The following is a 27,014-nucleotide window of genomic DNA, read 5'->3' on the forward strand; positions in this document are numbered from 1 at the left end:
CCCTCCTGCAGCCAAGGCTCCATTGGAGCAAAGATGGCCCGGGCGCTGGGGATGGCTCTGTGGCCTCTGCCTCAGGCGCTAGAGTGGCTCTGGTCGCAACATGGCGACGCCCAGGATGGGCAGAGCATCGCCCCCTGGTGGGCAGAGCGTCGCCCCTGGTGGGCGTGCCGGGTGGATCCCGGTCGGGCGCATGCGGGAGTCTGTCTGACTGTCTCTCCCTGTTTCCAGCTTCAGAAAAATGAAAAAAGAAAAAAAAAAAAAAAAAAAAAAGAAGTAGAGACACAGCTTCTTCTGGAAAAAAGAAAAGAAAACAACAAAAAAAAAAAACCCCAGAAGAAATGGAAAAAGAGATGAGTGGAAGACACCTGGATAAGTTCAGAGGCCGGGATGAGCAAGCTGAGGGACCACAGCAAACATCTGCTCCGCGGGGTCTAGTCATCAGGCAGAGCCGGGGGAGCCCCGCCCACAGGGTGCTCTCAGGGCTGCCCTAGGAAGCTCAGGAGCAGGAAGCAGACACGTAAGACCAAAAGGCAAAGAAAGTCAAACTCTCTCCCCTCCAAGCAAAAGTGCCAGTGGGTACCAATGGCTACAGTAAACTTCAGGAAATAAAGGAGAGCAATCAAGGAAATAAATTGTCTTTAATATAAATTACATATTTGTAAAACACCCGTTTTCCTTTTACTCATATATATTGCAACCACTTTTGAAATAATGCAAGTGATGTTCCTTTAAATAAAACACACAACAAGCAATATAGAATTCCAAAGTATAGAAAGCAACAGAGATTAAAACAGGGGACAGAGCAAATCTTAGTTCACTGGAAAATGTTTATGCTTTACCTCTCGTATTTCATGGCCAGCTCCTCTATATGACTGCAAGTCCTCCAAGATACCTTCTGCATCTTTTAATACTACATTCACCTGATTATAAATTTCCTTCTCAGACTCTGTAGGCTGGGCATCTAAATAGCAGGAAAGCACAAGAAAGTTCAGAGTCATATGAATTTTTTAGTACACATAACTTTAAACAATTCAAATTGCTAAAGATGAGTAACATTTTATTTAATGTTAACTTTGTACTTCTAAAAAAGATAGATAATTTTTCCTTAGTTTTATTCTTGCATAACTGGTCTCAAGTTTGTAAATATCACACAGAAGCAACAGAACACCAAACACCACTATTCATTTTAGTTACAAACCATGACCTGGTATATTAAATGAACTTGAGACTATAACTCAAACTTTAAATTGTGATAGTATTTAATAACTGCTGTTTCATTATACTCATCATATCAGTAATGACTGTAAAATCATCGGTAATGACCTATTTTAATGCAACAGAAATGAAAGGCCTACTAATATATCTTGCCAATGTACGGTTTAAGACTAAAACTACTTTATTCTCCTAGAAAGTCAGTTTTTATGCCTGAATTTTGATATAAAAGCTCTTTTAAAAGAATAGTTTTTAGATGTTCCCCCATTCTAGGGACCACTTTAAGTTCATACCAATGAACTCTGCTGAGGAACACAAGATCAGGTTAGGAAACTGCTCCCGAGTGACTGGGCCGCTCAAAACGAGATTTTTAGGCTACAATATTATCCCTAAAATTTTTAAATACTAAAGCGAAACTGAGTGCCTACATCCTTGAGGATGAGTGCAGAAACATGAAGAATTCTAGCTACAAAAAGCATGAGGAGGAACACAAACATACGGGCTTCCTGCCACCTGCAGTGTCAGCCACAGAACACATGGTCCTGCGACTCAATCTAGATTCCTCTCTGCTAGACTCGAGGGAACAGAAATTCTATTTTTAATAACATGGTCATCTGTTTCGGTAAGGATAATTTTTTCATTTAATACATTTCTTTTGAGGGGGAGAGAAATGGGTGCTCTGTGAGGAAACTGGGTTTTCTTGAATCTTTCCAACTAGGCCACATTACTACAGATAAGGCATAAAGCACTTAACATTATAAACATCACAATTACAATAATGGGTCAGAGAGGAATTATGCTAGCAGAATTTCTTTCTGCTAAAATTTTCTCTTATGAGGGTAGGGAAGGTAGACCAAATTTGTTATACAAATTCAGAACATTTCTGATAAACCTCTGTACCAATCATATATAAAACTAGTACCTAGAGCTTTTGTACCCACATCACCTCCCCACAAATACACAATGATCGATCTATCCCTTTCCTTAGAACATGTAAGGAAATTTAGTTCACACACGAAACTAGGACTTCAGATACCTAAATATTATAACTTTATTTTGTGCTTGGGCAAGTCATAATTCCATTCCACCTGTTAAAGCTGACAACTAGTCAAAAACATACCACACATTTTTTTAAACCAACAATTACAGTACCAAATTTAAATTTTAACAAAGACAGTACTACAGAAACAATAATAAAGTAACATTTACATGCAATGTCAACTTAGGGATTTGTGTTCTCATATCTGTTCTCTTATTTCTCAAATTTCTTTTCAGTAAACATGTAATTTTTTGCCTGAAAATACAATGACAAAATAATTACACAATGAGCCAATTAAAAAGACTCTGTGTCCAAAGCTCTACAAGTATTACTAGGAGCAAATACTGATATTGTAGCTAAATGAATTTTTAAAATCACAGTTTGTCATTTAGCAGTAATATCCTTTCACATTTAGCCGGACCACATTCTCCCAAGTAACAGACAGACACTTAAAAAGGACACCTCATAACTTTTATACTTACACCAAGTGCAAGAGAAAAAAACACATTATACATGCAAACACAGCAGTTTTATACTTTTTCATATGGATTGTGAAACTATAGACATAAACATCAATAGCAGACACATATCAGTTTAAGTTCATGAAGAGGGAATTCATGACAAAGAGCAATATTTGACTTTTATACAAAAAAAAGGTAATTGTAAAGTTTGCAAATGTGTGTTTTTGGTGTGGTGACTAGTTGTTAACAGAAAGATGTGACACTGAGACTCACACACAGAGAAACACTGTCAGGTAGGTTTAAATAGACCTTGGAAGTGATTGATAATTATTAAGGATTTAGTAAATTCCAAGAAACTAGAAAATACAGAAGAGTTCAGTTTTCCCTAAGGGTAGAAAAAATACCCAGGCACCACACTGATGATTAAACATGTTTTAGACTGTCACAGGAAAAGTCACATTTATAATTTTGAAAGCTGCTGAAGACTGCTGTAGAAATGAAGACAAACAGAAAATAGCAGACAGGTAAGCACTACTTACTGAGAGCAAGTCATGCAAAAGGGTAAAAAAAGCATTTGTTCAAAAAATAGTATCGTAATGCACCCAAGACTTGTCACTTTGATTTTTCAGAGCAAAGAATGAAAATATTTTATTAGTTGAAGAAAAAAACCTACTACTTAGCTATCTAACAAAATGACATTCATTTGATTGCAAGAGAATATATCTATGACTGAAAGTAGGACCAGTGATGTACTCATCAAGCTTATTTAAAAGCTATTCAAAGGCCTGACCTGTGGTGGCGCAGTGGATAAAGCGTCGACCTGGAAATGCTGAGGTCACCGGTTCGAAACCCTGGGCTTGCCTGGTCAAGGCACATATGGGAGTTGATGCTTCCAGCTCCTCCCCCCCTTCTCTCTCTCTGTCTCTCCCCTCTCTCTCTCTTTCTGTCTCTCCCTCTCCTCTCTAAAATGAATAAATTTTAAAAAATTATATGTAAAAAAAAAGCTATTCAAGGGAAATTACAGCATGTTTCAGTTGCTCTTACTGTTTGAAAGTAAAATTAAGTATTTTAATAATTTCATACTACTTTCCTATAGAAGAGTCACTGAAAATAACTTCTAAAATTGAAGTTGTTATAGTACAAAAGGAGGCAAAGACCAGCTACAAAACAAAAAATAAGCAAACCATAGAAAAAGTATAATTGTAATATACCTGCTTTAATCTTGCTTTCATTCATTTAATAAATATTCACTCTATCTCCATAAATTCCATCAAGGCAGGGGCCTCAATGTACAGACACCACTGTATGGTAGGTAAACTCAGTACTCAGTAGACTTTCTATAATAAATATTTGTTGAGTAAATGAGAAGGAACAGAGATGATAGATACAAATATGCCTTCAGCATTCGTTAAAGGATTCCAGTATGCCTTCTTATCTCTGAACAAAGAAAACCCTGCATCATTTAAAATATATATATAAGAAAAAATATATATACATATAAGAAAATGCCATCAGAATAAAAATATTTCAATGTATAGGGCAGAAGCAATAGAAAATATACAAGAGATAAAATGAAAAATAAAGTTCGACTAAAAAAGTGAGTACCAAAAAAGATGTGGGAACAGGTAACACAAAAGACACAAGAATTAGAGGAACAGAATGACTAAAGGGAAAAGCACCGAGAGAATCAGAAAGTAAGAGTCTACTTCTCATTTAGAAACATTCACCTATATTTACTCTTACACTTTGGTCTAACTGAAACTAAGTACATAAAGATTAATTAATAAACACTGAAGTATCATTTATAAAGCACTACACTAAGGTTGGGAGAGACATAAAAATAAATAAAAGTCCCTCTTCTCCTAAGAACCACAATTTAGTGAACTAATAACATATACAGGGGTGGGCAAAAGTAGGTTTACAGTTATAATACAAATATATAATACAACAACTAATAAATAATAATAATAATATAAGATTATACTCTGTGTTTCGAGTAGTCACAACTAAAACCTACTTTTGTCCACCCCTGTATACTATTCATGCTAATGATTTGTCATTAGAATGAGCAGTAACTTAACAGTGTCATTATAAATAAGAAATTCCAAGAACCAGAAGAGGCTATACAGGTCCCAATTCAGTGCTTTTTATATATGCTGTATATATACATAAATACTGACAGAGTTTATGGGGCAAATCCAAATTTATATGTTAAATGAACCATTATTTTTAAAATAAAGTCATCATATAGATATAACTTGTTTTAAGAAAAAGATCCTCTTTCTAGTACATCAAGAACAGGTAACAGTATGTTTCAATGAACATGATTATTTCATGCCTTAAGGCCTTTGTCCATGTTCCTTTCACCCTCCACAACCCAACTCAAACGGTACCATCAGAACGTCTACCATAATGCCTTATCTACTCACTGCTAGGAAAAGCTAATCCCTTCCTGGTCTCACTATCCGGAATGTAAATTATATAAAGATTATTACTAATTGGCATTTTTATCAATCCTACTAGACTGAGAACCCCCCAAGGGCAGGAGTTGTACCCGTTCTCTTTGCACACCAGCACCTACTTGACAGCATATGAGAAACAAGCCATAATGTAAGTTGAACTGAAGTGAAAAACAGCACATGTGTGTGAGCATGTGTGAAAGTTAAGGGAGTAATGATTTACAATGTGGACAGTCTTCATTTTGTAAACTGTCTAAAATGCACTAGAGGCCCTGGCCCGGAAGTTCACTTGGTTAGAGCGTCACCTTGATATGCCAAGGTTACGGATATGATCTCCGGTCAAGGCACAGACAAGAAATCGATCAGTGAATTCATAAATAAGTGGAGCAACACATCAATGTGTTTCTCTCTTTCTCTCTCTCTAAAATCATTTAAAATTTTTAAATAAAATGTACTAGCATGGTTCATTTGTAAACAAGTTGACGCAAAATGCCAGCATATCTATCTGCATGGAATCACTTCCATAGCTGCCCAATCATGGAGATACATACAGTGAGCTAGATTTAACCAATCAGAATGATGGAATTAGTGAACCTAAATTACTGTACTCTGGTAACCTGAATATTACTATTCATCTAGAAACAATGTAGTACTAAATATTTTATTTAAAAAAAGAATGTGGCTTTGTTCTCTGTAACCATAGGGGACAAGCAATTCAACTATGTTGCCCATTTTGAATCTGGTACAAAACAGTTTAAAAGAGGACCCACCTGCTGGGCTAAGATCTACTAGTTAAATAAATCATAAGATAAACTTTTACAAATGCAAATTTCCAACAAATGAATGAGAGATACACCTGATTAAGAACGTATTTAAAAATCTAAATAAAGAATAACAATGGGCAAACTCTGTCTAGCACACAGTATGTTTTACAAAACTTCATTTATATATACCAGAACGTGTCAAATTAAAAATTCTACATTGGCTGATAGAGGCAACAAATATCACTCTTTAATTTATACCTGTCTTTAAGAAGTTAACACTTTATATGTAGGTCTTCATTATTGGTAATTGTTGTTAGCAAACCTAACCTTTTCCTTCCACTAAACTAGCTATTTAAATTTTAAGGATAATGATCCAAACCTACTCCAGATTAGAAAAACTAGGACCAAATAATATTTTAAACACTACAGTACACATTTATGCTTCTCACTTGACCACAACAGAATGCTGGGTTTATAAAAGATCAAGTGCCAAGTCTTGAACAAGATCTTGACTGTATCAGAGCCAAGATTCTGCAAATGTAAGGAATTTGAGACAGAGTAAAAAGGAAACAGAATAGCAGAAAAATATACAAGACCAAGTTTGAAACAGATGCAAATAAACTAAAATACAGCTTTAATGTAAGTTGCCTCATCTGAAAGAGTAATTTTCAAGTCAGCAATCTGCCAACATCCCCAAGCTGATTAAAATCCATGCTAAACATGCACTTAAACAGCACCGTTAAATTGTTGAGAAGGGTCAAGAAAACCGGTATTTATTTCACTGCAGGTTCCCATAAAAACCCCACAATTTATCCTGGTCCTGATATGGACAGTGTGACCCTTTGTAGCCTACAAACAGCACCTGCGCTGTCAACAGACCATTGATAGGATGTAGTAAAAGTAGAAAAATATCAGACCTCAAATTAGTCCATAAAATGGAGAAAAGCTATCAATTAATGGGTTAATAGGACCTGTCCTGGTTTAAAGAAAAAGAATATATTAATTATTCATAAAGTAGAATGAACTGAATAATCTCACATACTAAACTGAAGTTGATGAAAAATGCAATGACTTTCTGGAGATTTATTTGAAGGGGTTTGTTTATTTTGTTTTTAAAACCAGAAAAGGTCTTAAATTTTAAGTATTTAAAAATCACTCAAATGCTTTAACCTTAGGTGGTAATGCAAGGGATCACGTGATTACAACCTGAAGGCTCTCTCTTCACCCTTTCCTAACAATTTCCTAATGATAAGTTAAAACAGCAACATTCACACTAAAACAACAATTTAATATCATTGTCCTTGATTTGACAACCAGACAAGCTAAAGCAATACTGACAGCCAAAGAAAGCAAAAGCTTTTCAACATGCATGAGGGTCAAAGACACTTACCTGCCGCCCTTAGACCATATTACAATAGGTCATGCAACATAAAACAAACAGAAGGCAAATTACTTAAAGGTCTGTGAACCTATTATTTTTCTTTTTATTTAGAGTTAAGAAAAAATTAACTCCTGAAATAAATACATAAAATGAGTTTAACTTTTCAAATTAATTATGTGCAAAGATTAAATAATTAAGGTTCACACTTACCTTTTAATATTATGCCCAATTTTACTGAGCTTTGAATGGCCTTCATGAACAGATTTGTATTAAAATACTTCAATAGATACATAGAGTTAACAGTTTTTCTCAACTGCAATAATTTCCCCAAATATTGCTTCCATTACCAAATCTCAAAGCAGCATTTGTCCTTTCCACCAAAATTTTTTCATAGAAATGTTTTCAGTAGAGAATCTCAAATGTTCTCATTGGAGATCTCAAATTGCAAAACAATGTCCAACTAAGAGATATAAATAAATCTCTTATAAAATTCAAATTTTATCATATTTTATTCTAAAAATCCGATTTCCAGTTCTAGAAGGCGTCAGAAGTTTTACTCAAACAATTCATAGCTCAGTCATGCAAAGCAGTTAAAAAGACGGCAAAGTGGAAACATTCATTTAGTGCAAGACAAATGCAGTCTACTGCAGGCAAAGAGAAATAGATATAAAATCATCTTCTCACTTTCAAAATCAAGGAAAAAATTTGGCCCCTGCTCAAGGTCTGTGCATGTCAAAACTTTAAGAAGATTCCCCATGTTAAGGTACCTGTCAAGACAAGAATGAGAAAAGAGAAAATATCCCTTTATAAATAAGAACATCTAGAATTTCTTTTTTGTTTAAATAACAACAGGGAAAATGTTCATTAGGCCATGAATTCGTCCTTCAGGTTACCCAGACTGTGCTCTGGAGACAGCAAACGGGGTTCGCAACGTGTTGATGTGTAGGACCTAGGGGTGAAATGTGGTTTTCCTGTACACAATGGCACAACGGTTACTCTAATTCTTCTCAAAATTTTCCCAAGACAAGGTTCATTAAAGGCCTTATAATGAAAAATTCTTTAAGTATTCCAATAGTGCTAGTATTCTGAAAAAGAAATTTCTGACCAAGAATTATTCGTATGTAATCGTGTTTAAAATTGCACTGAAACAACAATTTATTTCAAAGCCAAATGTCAAGACTTGGGCCACAGCTCCCCTTTGCATTTCATCTGAAAATAGCAGAATATTAAACACTTACTTCCTGTCTGCCATGAAACAAAGCATATACTTCAAACCAATTTGAATTGGTAATTTGTGGAGATTGTGTAAGTACCGATTCTGGACATGCAGCACACTTCCGATTTTTTATACAATCATCGCAGGATCATGAGCGCAGTCACCACGGCATACTATCAGAATGTTCATCATAAGGCTGCTTGCTTCATGGACTAATGAAAGGACAGCACTGGCTACAGACTCAACATGATTTTAGCAAATGAAAAACTAAAGAATTATACATATGATGGTGATGTTTGCCTACGATTAAGAAAAAAATCATGCACATTTTGATTCCCCAAATTTTATGAACAAACACCCTGGCTAGCCTTCACTGTGGTGTGAGAATGGTTCGTCTTCCACCTTTACCATTACGCACCAGCTGTGAAGGGCTGGAGAGACTTACTTTCAAAGTCCAAGAAAAAATGTGCTGCATTGTGGTCTATGTCCCTGGTTAGCACCTTAATGAGATTACCCATGCCAGCAAACCTAAAAATAAAAATGGCAACATCATTTAGTTCCAGTAAAAAAATTGTAAGCAGAGGCCTGGGATTCGGCAAAGGCTGGCTTGCTCATAATTACCAACAGGTGCAGGTTTATGTGCTCCTGGCATTGAAAATTTGGAACAAAAGCACATTTGGCTCCAAGTTAATAGCTCTTGTTCCTCTTTTCCACATATCAAAAAGGGTTACATAAAGCAAGATTGGAAAAAGATTCCATTTTTTACATATAACTTGTAATATTTACATTTGATCAAGCTATGCTAGTGTTACTTCTTTAAAACGTTTGAAGCTTATATTCCCAGCTTCAATTAACATCAAAAAGTAAATATTGAGACCATATTTTTAAATAATAGGGATATTTTCCTTCTGTAGATCAAAGCCTATTGGGAATACAAGGAAGACAGTATTCAAACCACATTTAACCATTAAAGACTGAAGGAATTATCAATTAATGACCTATTTAAAAACTTTTCCATACATAAACCAATATTTCTTACATCTTCTATACTCCGAAGATTAATCAAAAGTTTTACTTAACGCATAGACTGGTTATTCAACAGTGTTAACTATATACAACCATACAAAGTATGTAACATAGAAGTTCACACAGCAAACCAGTATCAAGGGAGCCAGCAATTATAACTTAGTAAGTTTGCAGAGGAAAACCAGTAAAAATAAAGTATTAGCATAAACCGTGCCGGAGAATCTGCCATTGACTCAGTGAGGATGGAGGTGGAGGGAGGTGGAGGGAGGTGGAGGGAGGTGTCAGGAACATCAGGGAGCCAGGTTCAAACATGCAAGGCACAGGAACTACAGGGGGTCAGAGTATGGTATAACACACTCTTCCTCTCCTGGTCTCAGTACTTTTTCTGCAAATATGGAACTGCTGGCAAATATAAATGAAACAAAACATAAAAGTAACAATATTTTTTAATCAATAAAATGAAACAGCTTATTACTCATCCCCATTACAAGAAGTATGAAAAGTTAGCATTTCTGACACCTGTGCTGGTCCCCCTTCCTCCACTTACAATGGCCTATGTCTCTAACTTTAGCTTAACTAAGAGAAAATAATAGTATATGTATAACAATTATTTGTTGGACTGACACACATTTCTTAGCACATATTAAAAGCAATCTAATTTATTCACAAATATGATAAATCATGAGGTCCTCTCTCTTTCAAAACAATACTCTCCCAATGGGAGAGGTAGAGATCCATCTTATTTTTTGATATAAAAATCCCTATTACACAGAATTTCACTGGGAAGATTTTGTACAATGTTTTACATAAATGAATTAAGCTAAGGTAAAAACTAAGAAGGAACTGTTTCATCTTAATTATCTTATACATTATAAACAGTTCAATAATATCAGCCTTTTATATGTAAGGAAAATATAAGCTCTGTTCCAAAACCATAACATCCAACTAATTACTTCAAACTGGTTACTAAATGTATTCAAAAAGTTTAGGAACCACTTAGAGATAGACTATTTCACAGCTTTAAGTTTTAAAAGCTTTCAAATAAGTACGGAATAGCTGTTTCCAAACACATAAATCCTCTTACTAGCAAGAACTGAGACCAAATACACAAAAATTACCTACTGTTTCAAAGTGTCAACTACAGACAAAAAATAAGCTTGACAAAGGCTGAAAGTGTCTTGCAGGGGACAATGCAGCACCCCATTTGGTGTGAAGAGTGAGTTTCTGGAATCAACTCAGAATTCCAACTGCAGCTTACCAGTGGTTTGACCTTGAGAAGGCCGTTACCTTCACTGGGACTCGTTCTCCTCACCAGTTAAATACACATAATCACAGTTACTATCTTGAAGGGTTACTGTGAAAGTTCAGTGAGATTGAGCACCGGACTCAGCAGCGTCTGGTATACGGGGAGCATTTAATAAATGCTGGCTGTCATTATCATTATACCCCAAAATCACAAAGTAACTTAAAAAACAATAATGGCTCTATTTCTTTTCAAACAAACCAGAGTTTTCATTTTGACAGTTAATTGCAGCGTTATGACTTGGAGTAAATCACCAAGCCCCCTTTAGCCCGTCTGTGTGAAGAATATCCCGAAATGCTGTCCCACATTAGTCTTCTGAGACCACCAGCAGGTACAGGAGGGAGGGAGAAGGGAGAGATTCGTTTCCTTACCTTTCCACCGGTAAGTACACAGTTGGTCCTCAGGGAGATAGAGCAGCTAGCCAAGTCCATCCGCTCCACTTTCCTACATCCCCTTCTGCAAGCCTTTCTCTATTTAGTCCTCCATTCACAACATCCCACCTATGGTAACCCGGCAGCCCCGCCCTGCTCCACAGTGGGTCCTGATCTCTTCCCTCTCCATTTACCCTCTTTTACTTCTTCAATCCAAACACAGACTCTTAGTTTGAAAATGGCCCAGTTTATCTGGTTGGTACAGGTTTCTCAACCTCAGCACTATGAAAACTGGGGGCTGTGTAAGTCTTTTATTGAGGGGAGCCTGTCTCACCCTGTAGACACTCGATGCCAGTAGTGGCTCACCACACCAGTTGTGACTACTAAAAATGACGCCAGATACTGCCAAATGCCCCCTGGTGGGGAAGTGAAGCCTGGCTGAAACCACAGATGTAGTACAAGCACGGCCCAATGCAGAAAGTCCCTCTGCCACGCAGCACCCAGGAGAGGTGCGGCGCAGGCAGCCCACATCGTGTGTGTCTCCAATAAAAGCTCACGGAGTTGTTCAAAGATCTGAAGACAGGTCATTATATCATCAGCTGCCATAGCTACTTTTTTTATAAGGATAAACAAAAAAATTTAAAGCATGTCCCTGTCTTGTTTAACAGTTCAGCCAAAAACAAAACAAAGCAAAACAATGCCTTCCACCCCCTCAGTGTGGCTGATTTCAATAAATACGATACAGTGGTTAAATGCCAGGTATGGAAGGTACCAGACTGCCTGGGCTCAAACCCTACCTCTGCCACTTCCCAGTTCTGTGACAGTTAGCCAAGAGGACTTCTCCAGTCCTCAGTTTTCTCATAGATAGAATGTACATAATAATAAACCCCCCACTGCAAAGGATTCATAAACTCATACTTCGTAGAATGCCTGGCAATCTACTGTATTTCCCCAGGTATAAGACGATCTCATGTATAAGATGCACCTTAATTTTGGGGCCTGGAATTAAAAAAAAAAAGTATTACATAAAGTTATTAAACTCAAGCTTTATTCATCTACAACAAAAAGTGCAAAAACAAGCGTGAAAAAGTAGAAAATGCAAGTAAAAAAAATATACAACCACTGTATAAGGCGCACCCAGTTATTAGACCCCAAATTTTTCGAAAAAAGATGTCTTCACACAGGGAAATACGGTACTTGCTGCTGCAGCAGAGCCTGACCAATCTAAGGGTCTGTCCCCAACAGCAGGACCTGTGGAAAGTGAGCCTGCCGAGGGTGTGGCAGTCGGCAGCCTCATTTCCTGCCACCGAGAAGCCAGCCTGACTGACACACACACACAAACACACACACTCTCTCTCTCTCTCTCTCTGAAGCCAACGTGCAGCAGAGAGTCACAGAAAGTGTCCAAGTTCCCGTTGCCATCTCCCCCAGTTTAGCTGCTAGATTTTCCTCTGGCTTTAAGACAGCCTACTTTCTTTCAGCCAATTTCCCCTTTACCTGTTTAGCTGAGTTAGGTTTTTTGGTCATTTGCATCTAAAAGAGTTCTGACTAATAAGACTTCTAAATTTCAGAGAAACAAATGAATCAGATACAAAGGATAACAAAATATATAAGAGATCTTTCAGATTATATACAACTTGGTTTAAAATACTACTGATTATCTTAAAGACATTATTTCAAAGTAAAGGATAAATATATTTAGAACAATAAACTGCAAGTCTTAAAATTTGAATTTAGGAGGAAAATGCTACAGATTTCTCTTTCAAATTACTTTTTATTGTAATCCTTAGATTCAAACTAAAGACTATATTTATTAAGTAAACTAAGAAAAAATTTAATACACAGAAACCAGCTATAGTTTACTGCAAGTGCCATTAATATTTCTGGTGGGATTCTGTGACAATAGCTCTATTGTTACATGTTTGTTGCAAAGCTGGCGACTTATCTGGAAAGGAACACGCTCTTCCTGACCGGTAGTCTGTGGAATGTATTTTTGAGCTCACAAAAGGCACTTAATAACTACATTAGGCCATTTTCCCATAAAACACTTTACGTTTCCTTAATTAAAACAGAGGCCAAAAGAAACACAACTATGCACTACAGTTAATATATTATTTCTTCTCTTTCTAGAAAATTCCTACAAGGTGCTGTTACTTCATTTACCCTTTTAAGCTCCAGGGCTTTATAATGATGTCTCTCTGTTGTGAATGCCGGTCCCATGGATACTCCCAAGGATGGTTTCTTCCACCTCCTGTCTCGGCTCAAATGCCCGCTCTTAACAGGCTTCCCTGTGCCAACCTAGCAAGAACAGCCACTCCTTGCCCCGGTACCTGCTCGCACACCCCTAGCCTGCCCCTTCAGCGTGCGGAACAGTCTGAATTATTCCACTGGTCTGGTGGCAGTTCTCTTCACATCCACTTTCTAAACTTCAGAAATACTTCTGAGGGGCGGCTGAGAAGGAAGAAAACCTCATCCGCACACTGACTAGCTTCACTATAACTTGGGGCTTCTTGAACAACACTATTAACATTTGAACCATATAGTCTTTGTTTGCGGGGTCTGTCCGCTGCCTTGCAAGATGTTCAGCAGCATCCTGGGCTTCTACTCACTAGATGCCTGGTGTTCCCTCAGCGCCCAGTTGTGACAACCAGTAACATTGCCAGGTATTGCCAAATATCCCCTGGGCAGCAAAACTGCCCTCCTCCCCACTGAAATCACTCCTTTCAATGTCCGTCCTGTTTTCTCCAGGACCTGCTCCACAGCTGCCGCCAAGCGACTGTCCCCCTTAGCCAGGAGACCATTCCACAGGCTATTTAAAAATCTCCTCAAACCTCCAACAATCTACCCTCTATCCTCACAAGCAAGAAATGACTTCACTACATTTTTTTACCAATAAAAGAAAGAAAAAAAACAACCAACCACTACTCCTGACCTGGAATGCTGTTCACAGAGCATCAAATGACAAGCTACTGAAATTCACTCATGTCATGTTCACTTAGCACCTGAGAGAAGGCTTTCTTGACCAATCCATCCCTCTCTTCTCTCTCTTCTCGCTATGCCTCCCCAAATTGATGGCGAGATAAAAAGCTATCAAAATGATCACCAGAAATGGCCAACCATTTCAGGTAAAGAAAATAAAATATATTATATTTATCCAAGCTCTGAATCCTAGGCAAAAAGGTTTCCTAGAAAACATATTACTGCGAAACGTTCCTGAATTACCCTCTGTTGTACATAAAAATGTTACTTAATATTAAATATTCTGCCTGACCAGGCGGTGGCGCAGTGGATAGAGCGTTGGACTGGGATGCGGAAGTACCCAGGTTCGAGACCCCGAGGTCGCGCACGGGCTCATCTGGCTTGAGCAAAGAGCTCGCCAGCTTGGACCCAAGGTCGCTGGCTCCAGCTGGGGGTTACTTGGTCTGCTGAAAGCCCATGGTCAAGGCACATGTGAGAAAGCAATCAATGAACAACTAAGAAGTCGCAACAAGCAACGAGAAACTGATGATTGATGCTTCTCATCCCTCTCTGTTCCTGTCTGTCTGTCCCTGTCTATCTCTGCCTCTGTAAAAAAAAAAAAAAAAAAATTAAATATTCTATTTTTTTTACCTTAATCAGACACTCACACCTGTAGAAACAACAGAAAATCTTTAAAACTGACAATATACTGCATTAATGTGGAATTCAACTATGCTTCTGCTCTACTTGACTGCCCAGAAATTCCTGGTTCTCATACAACATGTACTGTGACTCTGAAAAAATATTAGCAGGATAAAGTCAGTCATGAAAAATATGATGCCTACTTGTTCACACCCTTCGTTTGAGTGTTCAAAATCTATAATACAATGTAATGTAACAAAATATATTTTGCATGAGTAAAAAATATAGTGAATCACTTTCATAATTCTCCTTCATGGACGACCTATCAGCTATACAAGAGATTCTCAACTGTTCTGTCATATACTCAACCAAGCAGGTATGTTTAAAAATCTACTTTAACATAAAAAACTATTAATATTGTCCTCTGAAGATAATAACAATGCCAACACAAAGAACATTACTAATAAGCAATGGTTCTTTCAGAGAATGTAATTCACCTGCTGGAACCTGCTGAAGAAATAACCAAATGGAGCAACTGCAGAAATATTACATGGCACATGCTGTTAAGGTCCTTCTAATCAATCTACTACCCAACAAATAACACAATGAGGTGAAAGCACAATTGAAAGGCAGTAGAGTCACATGGTCTATTTAGTCACAAAGTGCTATCTGGAAAGTCACTTACATAACTCTAATTCTACATTTCTAGCTCTCAAGTGATTGCATAAAGCAGCAAGTACAAGCAGAAACTTCAAAAAATTCAAATGATATCAACAATCTCACTTAGCACATATGCGTCTAAAAATATTCAGGCTGCACCTTCCTCAAACACTGCACAAAGTCTTTTTGCAGAACTACTTCTAAAAAACTGCAACATCACCATTTGAAAGCAAGTTTTGATTTAATTGCAAATGAAGGCCCTGGCCGGTTTGCTCAGTGGATAGAGCATCAGCCCAGTGTATGGAGTCCCAGATTCGATTCCCGGTCAGGGCACACCAGAGAAATGACCATCTGCTTCTCTCCCTCTTCCTCTTCTCCTTTTCTCCCTCTTCCCCACCTGCAGCCAGTGGCTCAACTGGTTGAGTGTTGGTCCCAGGCACTGAGGATAGCTCAGTTGGTCTGAGCACATCAGCCTCAGGTGCTAAAAATACACTGCTCACAAAAATTAGGGGATATTTCAAAATGAGTATGAAACGATAAAATATCCCCTAATTTCGGTGAGCAGTGTAGCTAGGTTGATTCGAACATCAGCCCTGGACAGGGATTGCTGAGAGGACCCCAATCAGGGTACATGCCGGAATCAGTCTCACTATCTCCCCTCCTCTCATTTAAAACAAAACAAAACAAAAAAAGCAAATGAACAAGCAGAGTGACTGGAGGAATAACTTAGTGCCAACAGAAGTATAAAAATAAAAATGTTCAATATGTCACTTTTCAGATTAAAATTAATAACACTGTAATCAAGTTTTGATAAATTTTCTCATTTATTTTTTAAAAATATTTTATTTATCCATTTTTATTGAAGAGAGAAAGAGAGAGAGAGAGGAAAGAGATAGAGAGAACAGGAGGAGCAGGAAGCATCAACTCCCATATGTGCCTTGACCAGGCAAGCCCAGGGTTTCGAACCAGCGACCTCAGCATTCCAGGTCGATACTTTATCCACTGTGCCACCACAGGTCAGGCAAATTTTCTCATTTATTAATGAAGCTGAAAAATTTATTCTGTGATAACTTTTGGCTTAGGCCTTAGCTAAATATTGACTTTACTGGCCACATGTATATTTGGTGCACCTCTGATACAAGCACACACATCTTCAACATAGTGCAGAGTAAATATTCAATAAATACCTACTGTATTAACAATTGCAAACAGGTGGGGTCCAGTGGCACCTCTTTTATTTGAAGGGTCAGTTGGGTACACAATAAAGGAGAGGCACAATCATAATTCCTTCCTAGCTTCTGATATGGCTACAACTCACTTTTGGAACAGCATGGAAGCTGATGAAACCAAGTGGACTAACTTTGTGGAAGACACTGAAAACCACCAATAGGCGAGAACCAGAATAACAGAAATAACGGACTCAAGCAAGTCTAGCAATAAAGCAAGAGTTACCTGGCATTATGCTGTTGCTCTACTGCTGACCTCAAATGTACACCTCACCTTCTTCCCACACTTACTTCACTCCTTTCTTCTCCCCCTTTCTTCCCAAGCAAGAGAGGTTGCTAAACACGCTTTGGTTCTAGCACAATGACAAGCAGTAGGCCACTAAGGTTTGTTCATTAAATGGCATAACCAAGATCCTCCCCCTTCTTTGCTCCTCCTGTTTTAACAACCCTCTGGGGCTTTGTAGGGTCTTTCCCTCCCACCTGTACCCCTAGACCACTGGAGCACAAGCTGTCCAAGAACCAGAACTCTGACAGGAAGCATGGAACTGACTGCTGTCCTTAAATTGACATGGATAAATGAATGCCGAGTAGCCGGAGGGCGCTGTGACACTTCTGTTCCTATTCTCTCTCCTCTGCAAGCCTACCCTTCTAGAGGCTGCTCTGTGAGGTTGGGACTAAGAACTGTGAAGTTTATTTCCTGTGCCTTGTCAGCTGACTCCTCATTAGACTCCATCAGTGGGAGGACAAGCAGCAGGTTGGAAGGTGGGAAATGAGAAGGTCCCTTGCTCTGTTCTTCTAATCCTGTCAGCAAAAGACAGGCATGGCTCTAGGCTCTGGCTTCCTGTGGGCTCGGCGCCGGGCCCCCTCAGAGGCCTGAGCTTCCAGGCTTACGAGGCTCTTTCTTCAAGCTCCTAAATTCTGCCTGTCCCTTCTCTTCCCTTTCATTCTCCAGCTTTAGAAGTGATATTTGCTTCCTGTGGTTACCATTAAATATCTAAGTTACCTCAAATGATTTAAAAAAAAAAGAGGAAGAAACGAATATATAGTTTGTCTTTATCCCCAGCTTCTAATACAGAGCTCCCCTGGAATTTCCGGGGGGGGGGGGCAGATAGGAGCCTTTTGTTTTAATGAGATGACTCTGGGCAGGCCCTTAAATGGCTTCAGGATAGAGGCCCCTGACCAAAAAGACCACAGCATGAGAAGCCTGGCACTTTCTGCCCCATCTCCTGACCTCCAAGAAGGGCAGAGCAACTGAAGACTGAGTTGATCACAAACAGCCAATGATTTATTTCTGTCAGGCCTACGCAATGGAACCTCCATTAAAAACCCCTCAATGAGCCTGACCAGGCGGTGGCGCAGTGGATAGAGGGTCAAACTGGGATGCGGAGGACCCAGGTTCGAGACCCCGAGGTCGCCAGCTTGAGCACAGGCTCATCTGGTTTGAGCAAAAGCTCACCAGCCTGCCTGGACCCACGGTTGCTGGCTTGAGCAAGGGGTTACTCGGTCTGCTGAAGGCCAGCGGTCAAGGCACATACGAGAAAGCAATCAATGAACAGCTATGGTGTCGCAACGAAAAACTGATGTTTGATGCTTCTCATTTCTCTACGTTCCTGTCTGTCTGTCCCTATTATCCCTCTCTCTGACTCTCTCTCTGTCTCTGTAATTAAAAAAAAACAACAAAAAAAAAAAACCCTCAACGACAGGGTCTGAGGATCTTCCAGGTTGGTAAACTTCCACGTGCCCGGAGGGTGGCACTTCACCTCTGCGTCTGAGCCCCAGTGCTCAGCACACTTCTGGACCTCATCCTACACATCTCTTCTTCCAGCTGGGCCTTTGCGTCTTCTATAAAAGTCCTTTATAATAAACTGGTTCTAGGAAGTGAAATAAGCTCTGTGAGTCACTAGAGCAGATCACTGAACCTGAGACGGGTACCATGGAAACCCTCAATTCATAGCTGGTTGGTCAAAGTACAGAAGGCCTGGGACTTGGGATCAGCATCTGGAGTGAAGGAAGGGCCATGTTGTGGGACTGAGCCCTTAACCCGTGGGGTCTGAACTAAAGCCACCAAGCTAGTGCCAAAATCAAACTGACCTGTAAGATAGTCAGCTGGTGCCCGCAGAGTGGGAGAACTAGCTGGAGTGGGGAAAAAAGAAACCCCCACATGTTCGCTGTCAGAAGTGGCATTGGAAACAGTTCAGAGTTGGTGTCATTAGTGTTGTGAGTAAATACACTCAGACCCCAGCATTCCAACACTTGTGTAAATAAATTCCTATATTAAATCTCCTATTTTAAAAACACCTAGCAAGCCTGACCAGGCGGTGGCACAGTGGATAGAGCGTCGGACTGGGATGCGGAGGACCCAAGTTCGAGACCCCGAGGTCGCCAGCTTGAGCATGGGATCATCTGGTTTGAGCAAAGCTCACCAGCTTGGACCCATCCTGTCTGTCCCTATGTGTCCCTCTCTCTGTCTCTATAAAACAAACAAACAAAAACCACCTAGCAAAATTTCTGCTTTCCTGGTTGGAATCTGACTAACACAGAGCGAGCTCCAGAGCACAGCTGAATCTTTAGGTAACCTGACTGCCACTAGCTAGTAATCTCTGGTCAGTGGGTCTGGTGCCGCTATTCATAAAGTGACCCTCTGCTTCTCCTTCCTCGGCAAAATGTAAAGGAAACACGAATCAGGCATTACTGGGTGCCCAGCTACAATACCATCATAATAGTCTAAATCTGCCCATGAATCCCTAGTACATGTTACGATAACTCACTTTAGTGTTATAGTAATTATATGGAGCGAAGCTACTTGCCTTAGAAAAATGCAACATAGATGAACAATGGAATGGATGTCGGGAGATTTGATTTCGAGTCTTGACTCGATCACTAAGTATGTGACTTTACACAGGTCAGTTTACCCGTTAGCCTGACGCACACACTGCTGCTTCTGGCAGGGACTCCACACATGTCGTGCTGCATCTTTCCTAATGCTGACATCTAGTGGGTACACTCCGATTTAGTACTTTAAAATAAAAAATCCTATTTAAGCGATTTTAAATAAAAGACTTATACTAGAATTCCTGGTCATGTGCAATAGATATAATAAATAAGGGAACCAATATTGCCCCTTACATGTAGTAAGCGAACCATAATAAAACAGTACTATATCAGATTGTCACAACATCTTTGACTTTGATTCATAGATTACTATTATAGTATGAGCACTCTTCCATGACTCCAGCCATTAAAAATTAAGCCACCACTGCAAATTACCACCTCAGTTGCAAATTCAGAACAAGAAAGCAAAGAAATGCTTCCTATCATATCCCCCAGAGAGCACAGACCTAGGGCATGAGAAGGGCTGGTACAAAGCTGCATGGTATGGAACTCAGGAGTGCACAGGTGTATGATGGAAATATGAAAAACCAAGCGAAACTCCACATTACAACTGTTTCACAAGAATTTACTATGAAGTTTCCTCTTGAAAAAATATGACCATTCAATTAAAAACAATATTCCAAATTCACTTTCTTAAAACTTGCCCGTTTTGAAATCCATGAAAAAAATATATAAACACATATACTGGTAAAATATATATATTGAAATTCAAGGGAATGATAAACACAAAATTTAAGATAGTGGTTTTTTTTCTAGGGAGAGAGGGCCATAGGACCGGTCAACTTCAAGGGTCTGGGTAGTATTCTAGTTCCTCAACTACTGTTGGGTTCATGGGAGTCTTTCATTTTTAGGTTTTTAAGTTTACAAGTAAAAGTATTTATAATCTTTTGTATGTATCAGTAATTTTTAGAGTTTTTAAAATGTAAAGTCATTGATGTTCAAAGAACACATGTGTCTCACTCAAAGGTGCTCAACGAAAACCACTGGATTGGAATTCGGGCACTTGAATTCTACTACTCATATGACAATACAGGGGTGACTAGCAAATAAAAACCTTACCATTACACAGAGCCTTGAATACTTCTGTATCTAGTGATTACAGTGCCTGGAGGTGGTTCTTGCCATTCTAATCACACAACCATTCCTTAGCCCCTGTCTGCCAGTCTCTATAACAGATACCGAGTATCTGGCATGAGAAATTCACAGACAAGTGAGAAGCACACACAAGACAGTGTGGCTGGCTTTCACACAGAAGCATGCAAACAACACCAGGAACCCACAGAAAAGGGAATACCTACCAAAGGCTTCCCAATGGGGCTGATTCTTTTCTGTTCTCTTTAAATCGGAAAAACAATTCACACACAAAAAATCATATCCACATAATCTACCACCTGATTAAAGCAATACTATTTTGCTGTATTTGCTTCAGATGCCTCCCTGCATATTTTGTGTAATTAGTCACCCCAACCTCCCCTACCAACTTTCCTCTCCTCCCCTCCCCCCTCTCCTAAGGTAACTGGCCAAGTATGATTCCTTTCCGAACATACTTAGTTTTCCACTACAAAGGTGTGTATTCACACACAACATCATACTCTGTTCTGCCTTTCAATTTGTATACTAGTGTCCTTTGGAAATGTGCCAGGACTTGTCATAAGGGACAAGCACCAATCCTCATGGTCCTACTGTGACTGAAATGGTCAAAGGTTTCTAAAATTTGTCCTACTTTCTTTCATAATTTGAGTTAAAAGACAAAGTATTCTCTGAAGTGAGATATTCCTTACTTTTTTTGATGGACTGGAGTCCCTTCTTAACATTAATAGGAAACAGTCACTAAGAAGAGTAGCTTTCAAGCCGAATGGCTTTATATCTAACCATCAATGAATAAAAAATCTTAGAGCAAGAGGGGCTAAGGATACTATGAATGTTTGTCTCCTCCAAATTCCTATGTTGAATAATACCCAAATAGGGCTTTTGGGAGTTAATTAAGTCATGAGTGGAACCCTCATGAACAGAATTAATTCCCTTATGAAAGAGACCCCAGGGAGTTAGTTCCCTTGCCTCTTCTACCATGTGAGGACACTGCATCCAGTGGTGGGTCCTCACCAGGACTCGACTCTGCTGGCACCCTGATCGTGGCCTCCCAGGCCCCAGAGCTGGGAGAAGTTCATTTCTGCTGTTTATAAGCTCTCCAGTTTATGGTCTTTTGTCACAGCAGTGACTAAGACACATGCTAAATGAAAGACTGAAACCTGACCTCCTGTAATTTTATTCTACTGCCTAAGGGGGGGGGGGGCGCAGTGGATAGAGCGTCAACCTGGGACACTGAGGACCCAGGTTCGAAACCCTGAGGTTGCCAGCTTGAGCTCAGGCTTATCTGGCTTGAGTATGGGCTCATCTGGCTTGAGTGTGGGATCAGACATGACCCCATGGTCACTGGCTTGAGCCTAAGATCGCTGGCCTGAGCAAAGGGTCACTGGCTCAGCTGGAGCCGCCCCCCCACAAGACACATACAAGAAAGCAATCAATGAATAAGTATTGCAACTAGCTGATGCTTCTCATCTCTCTCCCTTCCCGTCTGTCTGTCCCTCTCTTCATCTTGCTTAAAAACATATATATATTATAGTATTTACTCTACAGCATCTATGCCAAGTAGCCACCTAGACGGTGCTTTAGTATTTTACTCTGCATGACTATATTCAAAGAGTAAGTCACTGTTTTCTTTTTCTTTCTCAAAAGCTTTCAGAGCCAGTGAGATGCATTTTTCACATTGCTTTAAGCAATCAAAGAGACAATCATCATTAAATGCTCTATTTTCAAATGACTTATATTTTAGACTTCAGTCCATTTTTAGGAACTTCAGCCAATGAGCAAATGATACATAATTAATCCAACATGAATCTTGCCATGAAGAATAATGCAAAACCTGTATTAGGCTGAAATTCACCCATTTATTAATTTCTCCTCCTTGGTCACAGTTCTCACTGGACTCCTGGAACCAAACACAACAATCCCTGTGCCACCTGACAACCTATTAAATATTTAAAATATCTTACTATATATTAAATTGAGGTCAAAGAAAGTTATCTACCAGACTATATGTATATACTCAGGTATGCGAAAAATTATAAATAAGACATCTCCTGTCTAGTAATTATGAGGATTTAGCTTCTGAAAGAGAATAAAGTTTAGAAGTTCTTTAGAAACTACTCACCATAAGGACTTTCTTAAACATAGATTATAGGAACTAAGGGCAACAGAACAAATTTTCCTTGGGTATAACTGTAACTTGACCTTTGTATCCAAAGCACTTGGCAGAGGGCTTTGGGTGCTCTAAGTGCTGAGTGAAAGTAAAAGTTAATGAATGAGTGCTCCCGGTGCCCACATACAAAGGCTAAGTCACATGTATATAGTATTATTTCATAAGACCCTAAGGCACTTGATGAGTCAGGTTAGCATCACAACCCTCGTTTACTTCTGAGCAACCTGCCGGTGGGAAGGATCCAGCAATCCCCCACCCAGTGACGCTGGGACTCTCATTCAAGTACCTGGCCCCAACACTTCTCTTAAGCACGCTTCCTAGTCATGAGTGACAGTACACAGAATTCATCCAAAAGGTTTTTAAAATTTTCAATTGTTTCTGAAAGAAATTAATTCAAAACTAGTATTAAAATTTCTAAAGTAGGAATAAAATTTTAAGAGAAAAAAACATTTAAGAAAATACAATGACTAGGAAAAGATAAGATGGTACACCAAGAAACATCCTTAAATACTTCCCTGTGTCAGGCCTTTCTGTCTGAGCCTGGCACATTAAAGGAATTTACACAGCGAATTACAGGAGGTCACTGCCAAACACTTGCCTAGCTCCTGAACTTCAATTAAAATCATTCTCTTAAATATAACTCCTCCAGGCTCATCATAGTCAAAAAGAATACAAGAGCAAAACATAAATTTTTTCTTCTTGAACATCATATAATTTTAAAGATATGTATTTAAATAATTCTACATTTATAAATCAGTAACTCATCTAATGCTAACAAAGTCTCCAACAGAGGTCATTACATTTTGATCTTGCTGAGAAGGTGGCAAATATAATAAGTGAATATATTTTCATTATATCTTTTTTTTTTTTTTTTTGTATTTTTCTGAAGCTGGAAACTGGGAGAGACAGTCAGACAGACTCCCGCATGTGCCCAACCGGGATCCACCCGGCACGCCCACCAGGGGCGATGCTCTGCCCACCAGGGGGCGATGCTCTGCCCCTCCGGGGCGTCGCTCTGTTGCGACCAGAGCCACTCTAGCGCCTGGGGCAGAGGCCAAGGAGCCATCCCCAGCACCCGGGCCATCTTTGCTCCAATGGAGCCTTGGCTGCGGGAGGGGAAGAGAGAGACAGAGAGGAAGGAGGGGGGGTGGTGGAGAAGCAAATGGGCGCTTCTCCTATGTGCCCTGGCCAGGAATCGAACCCAGGTCCCCGCACGCCAGGTCGACGCTCTACCGCTGAGCCAACCGACCAGGGCCTCATTATATCATTTTTTAAAATACTATTTTACTTCACCTGACAAAGCAGTGGCACAGTGGATAGAGTGTCACCTTGGGATGCTAAGGATCCAGGTTCAAAATCCTGAGGTCACCAGCTTTAGCGTGGGCTCATATCCAGCTTGAGTGTGGGGTTGCTGGCTTGAGCGTGGGATCATAGATATGACCCCATGGTCACTGGTTTGAGCCCAAAGGTCTCTGACATGAAGCCCAAGGTCATTGGCTTGAGCCCAAGGTCAATGGTTTGGTTGGAGCCGCCCAGTCAAGGCACATATGAGAAAGCAATCAATGAACAACTCAAGTACCATAACTAAGTTGATGCTTCTCATCTCTCTCCTTTCCTGTCTGTCTGTCCTTGTCTTCCCTCCCTCCCTTGCTAAATAAATAAATACTATTTTACTTCAATTGGACAGTGGAGACAGATTCTCTAAGTAAATTTAAAAAGCATACTCCATGACTATTTACAAATGACAAGACCTTTTACTAAATAACATTGTAAAAATTGATTTACCACTCCCCCCCAAAAAACTGATTAACAAATAAAAGAAGGTATTCCATTGTTTTCTTACAGTAGAGAACACAGTAATTTTTAATGGATTTTTCAAACCATTAAGACAGGTACAGAATGTATATATCACATAAGTTTTCTGAACTATGTTATCTAATCATTATAGCTTTTAAAGTTCTTCATGGCATACATAAGGGCAATGTTTACTTAAGCCAAAGTTCAATTCACTTAACTACTCTGAATATTTTCACCATATGTCTAAAGTTGCAAGGAAGGAAGTGAAAGGGATGAGAAAAGATAGAAAATCTGAGCCCAGAATGTAGGGTTCAGGAAATGACTGGAAATCATGTAGCTCCATTCTCTAACTGTAGAAAGAAAGGAAGTGAGGACTAGAGAAACTTGTGACTTGGGCAGAAGCAGCAAATTCGTGTTTTTTTTTAAAGTAGGGCTTAATCCAAATCACCTTGGCAGTGCAGCTTTTGAAAATATCTTTAAAATACAGCATCAGGGTCAGATCACATTGACAGAACCAAAAATAACCCCAAAAGTCAGATACCCCATCGTGTTCCCTTCAAAACAAATATTAGTGCTGCTTTAGCCATCAACCAAATTTCAATAGATCTGTCCTTCCCTTGATCTGTAGTCAGCTTCAAGGTGCTAAACAAACACGCAAATTTAGTGACACCACTCTGGGCTCTTGTGACTTAGGCTGGTACATTAGCACTGCACAGCTCATACTGCTGAAGTAACTGAAAAACAACTGATGATGTTTTACAAGTCTTGACCTTTTGTGTGTGTGTGTGTTGTTTCTGTGGCGGGCAGTTAGACAGACAGGAGCTGAGCAAGGATGACAGACCAGTACAGAAGGTCACCAGGGCAGAAAGCTCCAGGTGCCTAGCAACGGAGAAAATAAGGCCCTCACCACCAAAGTGACCTTTCCTCCTGTCACCACGGTAACTCTTCCTCCCCTAGCATATCGCTGGTCATACGGTTCAAACCCACCCGTGACCTTGCTTCCTCTAACATGTTGCTAGTCATGGGGGCTAGATGCCTCCTACCTCGCCATTAGTTGCCCCTGGTGCCAACCAATCAGTGGGGACCACTACCCTCTTGAATATTCTATGGAGATCCTCCCCTGAAACCTCCCCTAAAATCCCCACCCTTATAAGCCCTTAAAGCAGTGATTTTCGACCTTTTTGAGCCGCGACACGTTTTTTTTTTTTTAAGGGAGAAAGAGAGAGAGGGAGAGAGAGAGAGAGAGAAGGGGGGAGGAGCTGGAAGCATCAACTCCCATATGTGCCTTGACCAGGCAAGCCCAGGGTTTCGAACCAGCGACCTCAGCATTTCCAGGTCGACGCTTTATCCACTGCGCCACCACAGGTCAGGCACGACACATTTTTTACATTTACAAAATCCTGGGGCACACCACCTACCAAAATGACACAAAATGACACTCTGTTAGAATTTATTTAAAGTTTAAATAAATTACATTTATTAAAAAAAAGTTAAATAAAAAAGGATAACCCCCTCATATATACAGTCCCATGTAACATCCCCTTATAAATACAGTCCCATGTAACATCCCCTCATATACAGTCCCACGTAACATCCCCTTATAAATACAGTCCCACGTAACATCCCCTCATATATACAGTCCCATGTAACATCCCCTCATATACAGTCCCATGTAACCTCATATATACAGTCCCACGTAACATCCCCTCATATACAGTCCCATGTAACCTCATATATACAGTCCCATGTAACCTCATATATACAGTCCCATGTAACCCCTCATATATACAGTCCCGCTAATAGATACTGGAGCTTTCATCAAGGTTGTGGGTTCAAATCAATTTGGCAAATACTCTCTATATAGAGACTGGACAAAATCAATTTTAGAAAATGTTGGGTACTTGTGTAACATCCTAAGTCCTCAGAGCATCTCTACTGTCAGATTGAGAAGTTTGCTTTCTAGGTAAGGATTCTGATAAATACTAGAGTTCTCCCTGAGGTTATGGGTTCCAATCCCATGGTCAGCTGGGTGCAGGGGCCTTGGTTCTGTCTGTTTTGATGGTGTATATAGAGATTTGAGCTCTTTAAGAAGATGACCCTTCAGGAGGCCATATACAATATAGATAACATTGTGATGCATTGTATATCACCCTCTGTGGGGCCTCTTTTAAAAAGAAAAAGGTCAAGTATCTATATACATCATCAGGATAGACATAACCAGCTGAGGCTGAGGCTTCATCTAGTGGTGGCAACATTTACCTCCAGTCCTGACCAGGATTAGAAATCGGGACCATGGGAAGGAGTGGCAGCTTCAACTACTCGCTGCGGCCACACAATGACAAGTGCGC

The 27,014-nt window shown here is 39.6% G+C and overlaps 1 protein-coding gene and 1 non-coding gene across 23 annotated transcripts in view; both read right to left on the bottom strand.

Annotated features, from left to right (window-relative positions):
* Window positions 1-27,014, bottom strand: part of CYRIB (CYFIP related Rac1 interactor B) — a 151,718-nt gene that overhangs the window by 25,483 nt on the left and 99,221 nt on the right. For 12 of the 22 annotated variants that reach the window (XM_066379511.1, XM_066379513.1, XM_066379517.1 and 9 more), the window contains 2 exons: window positions 8,978-9,060; window positions 840-961 (listed from right to left, as the gene is read on the bottom strand). The exons of 2 other annotated variants lie outside the window; for them this stretch is intronic. In XM_066379511.1, the coding sequence (XP_066235608.1) occupies window positions 840-961; window positions 8,978-9,050 (195 nt within the window). In that variant the 5' untranslated portion in view covers window positions 9,051-9,060. Of the gene's footprint in view, window positions 1-839; window positions 962-8,000; window positions 8,084-8,977; window positions 9,061-27,014 lie in introns of all 22 variants that reach the window. 8 more of the 22 variants (XM_066379525.1, XM_066379523.1, XM_066379520.1 and 5 more) reach the window with 3 other exon arrangements.
* LOC136401509 (small nucleolar RNA SNORD102) lies at window positions 22,345-22,417 on the bottom strand. Its single transcript, XR_010750542.1, has one exon. It is a non-coding gene; the product is annotated as a small nucleolar RNA SNORD102 (small nucleolar RNA).

This window comes from Saccopteryx leptura, chromosome 3 (assembly GCF_036850995.1).
Source record: "Saccopteryx leptura isolate mSacLep1 chromosome 3, mSacLep1_pri_phased_curated, whole genome shotgun sequence".
Taxonomy (NCBI): Eukaryota; Metazoa; Chordata; class Mammalia; order Chiroptera; family Emballonuridae; genus Saccopteryx; species Saccopteryx leptura.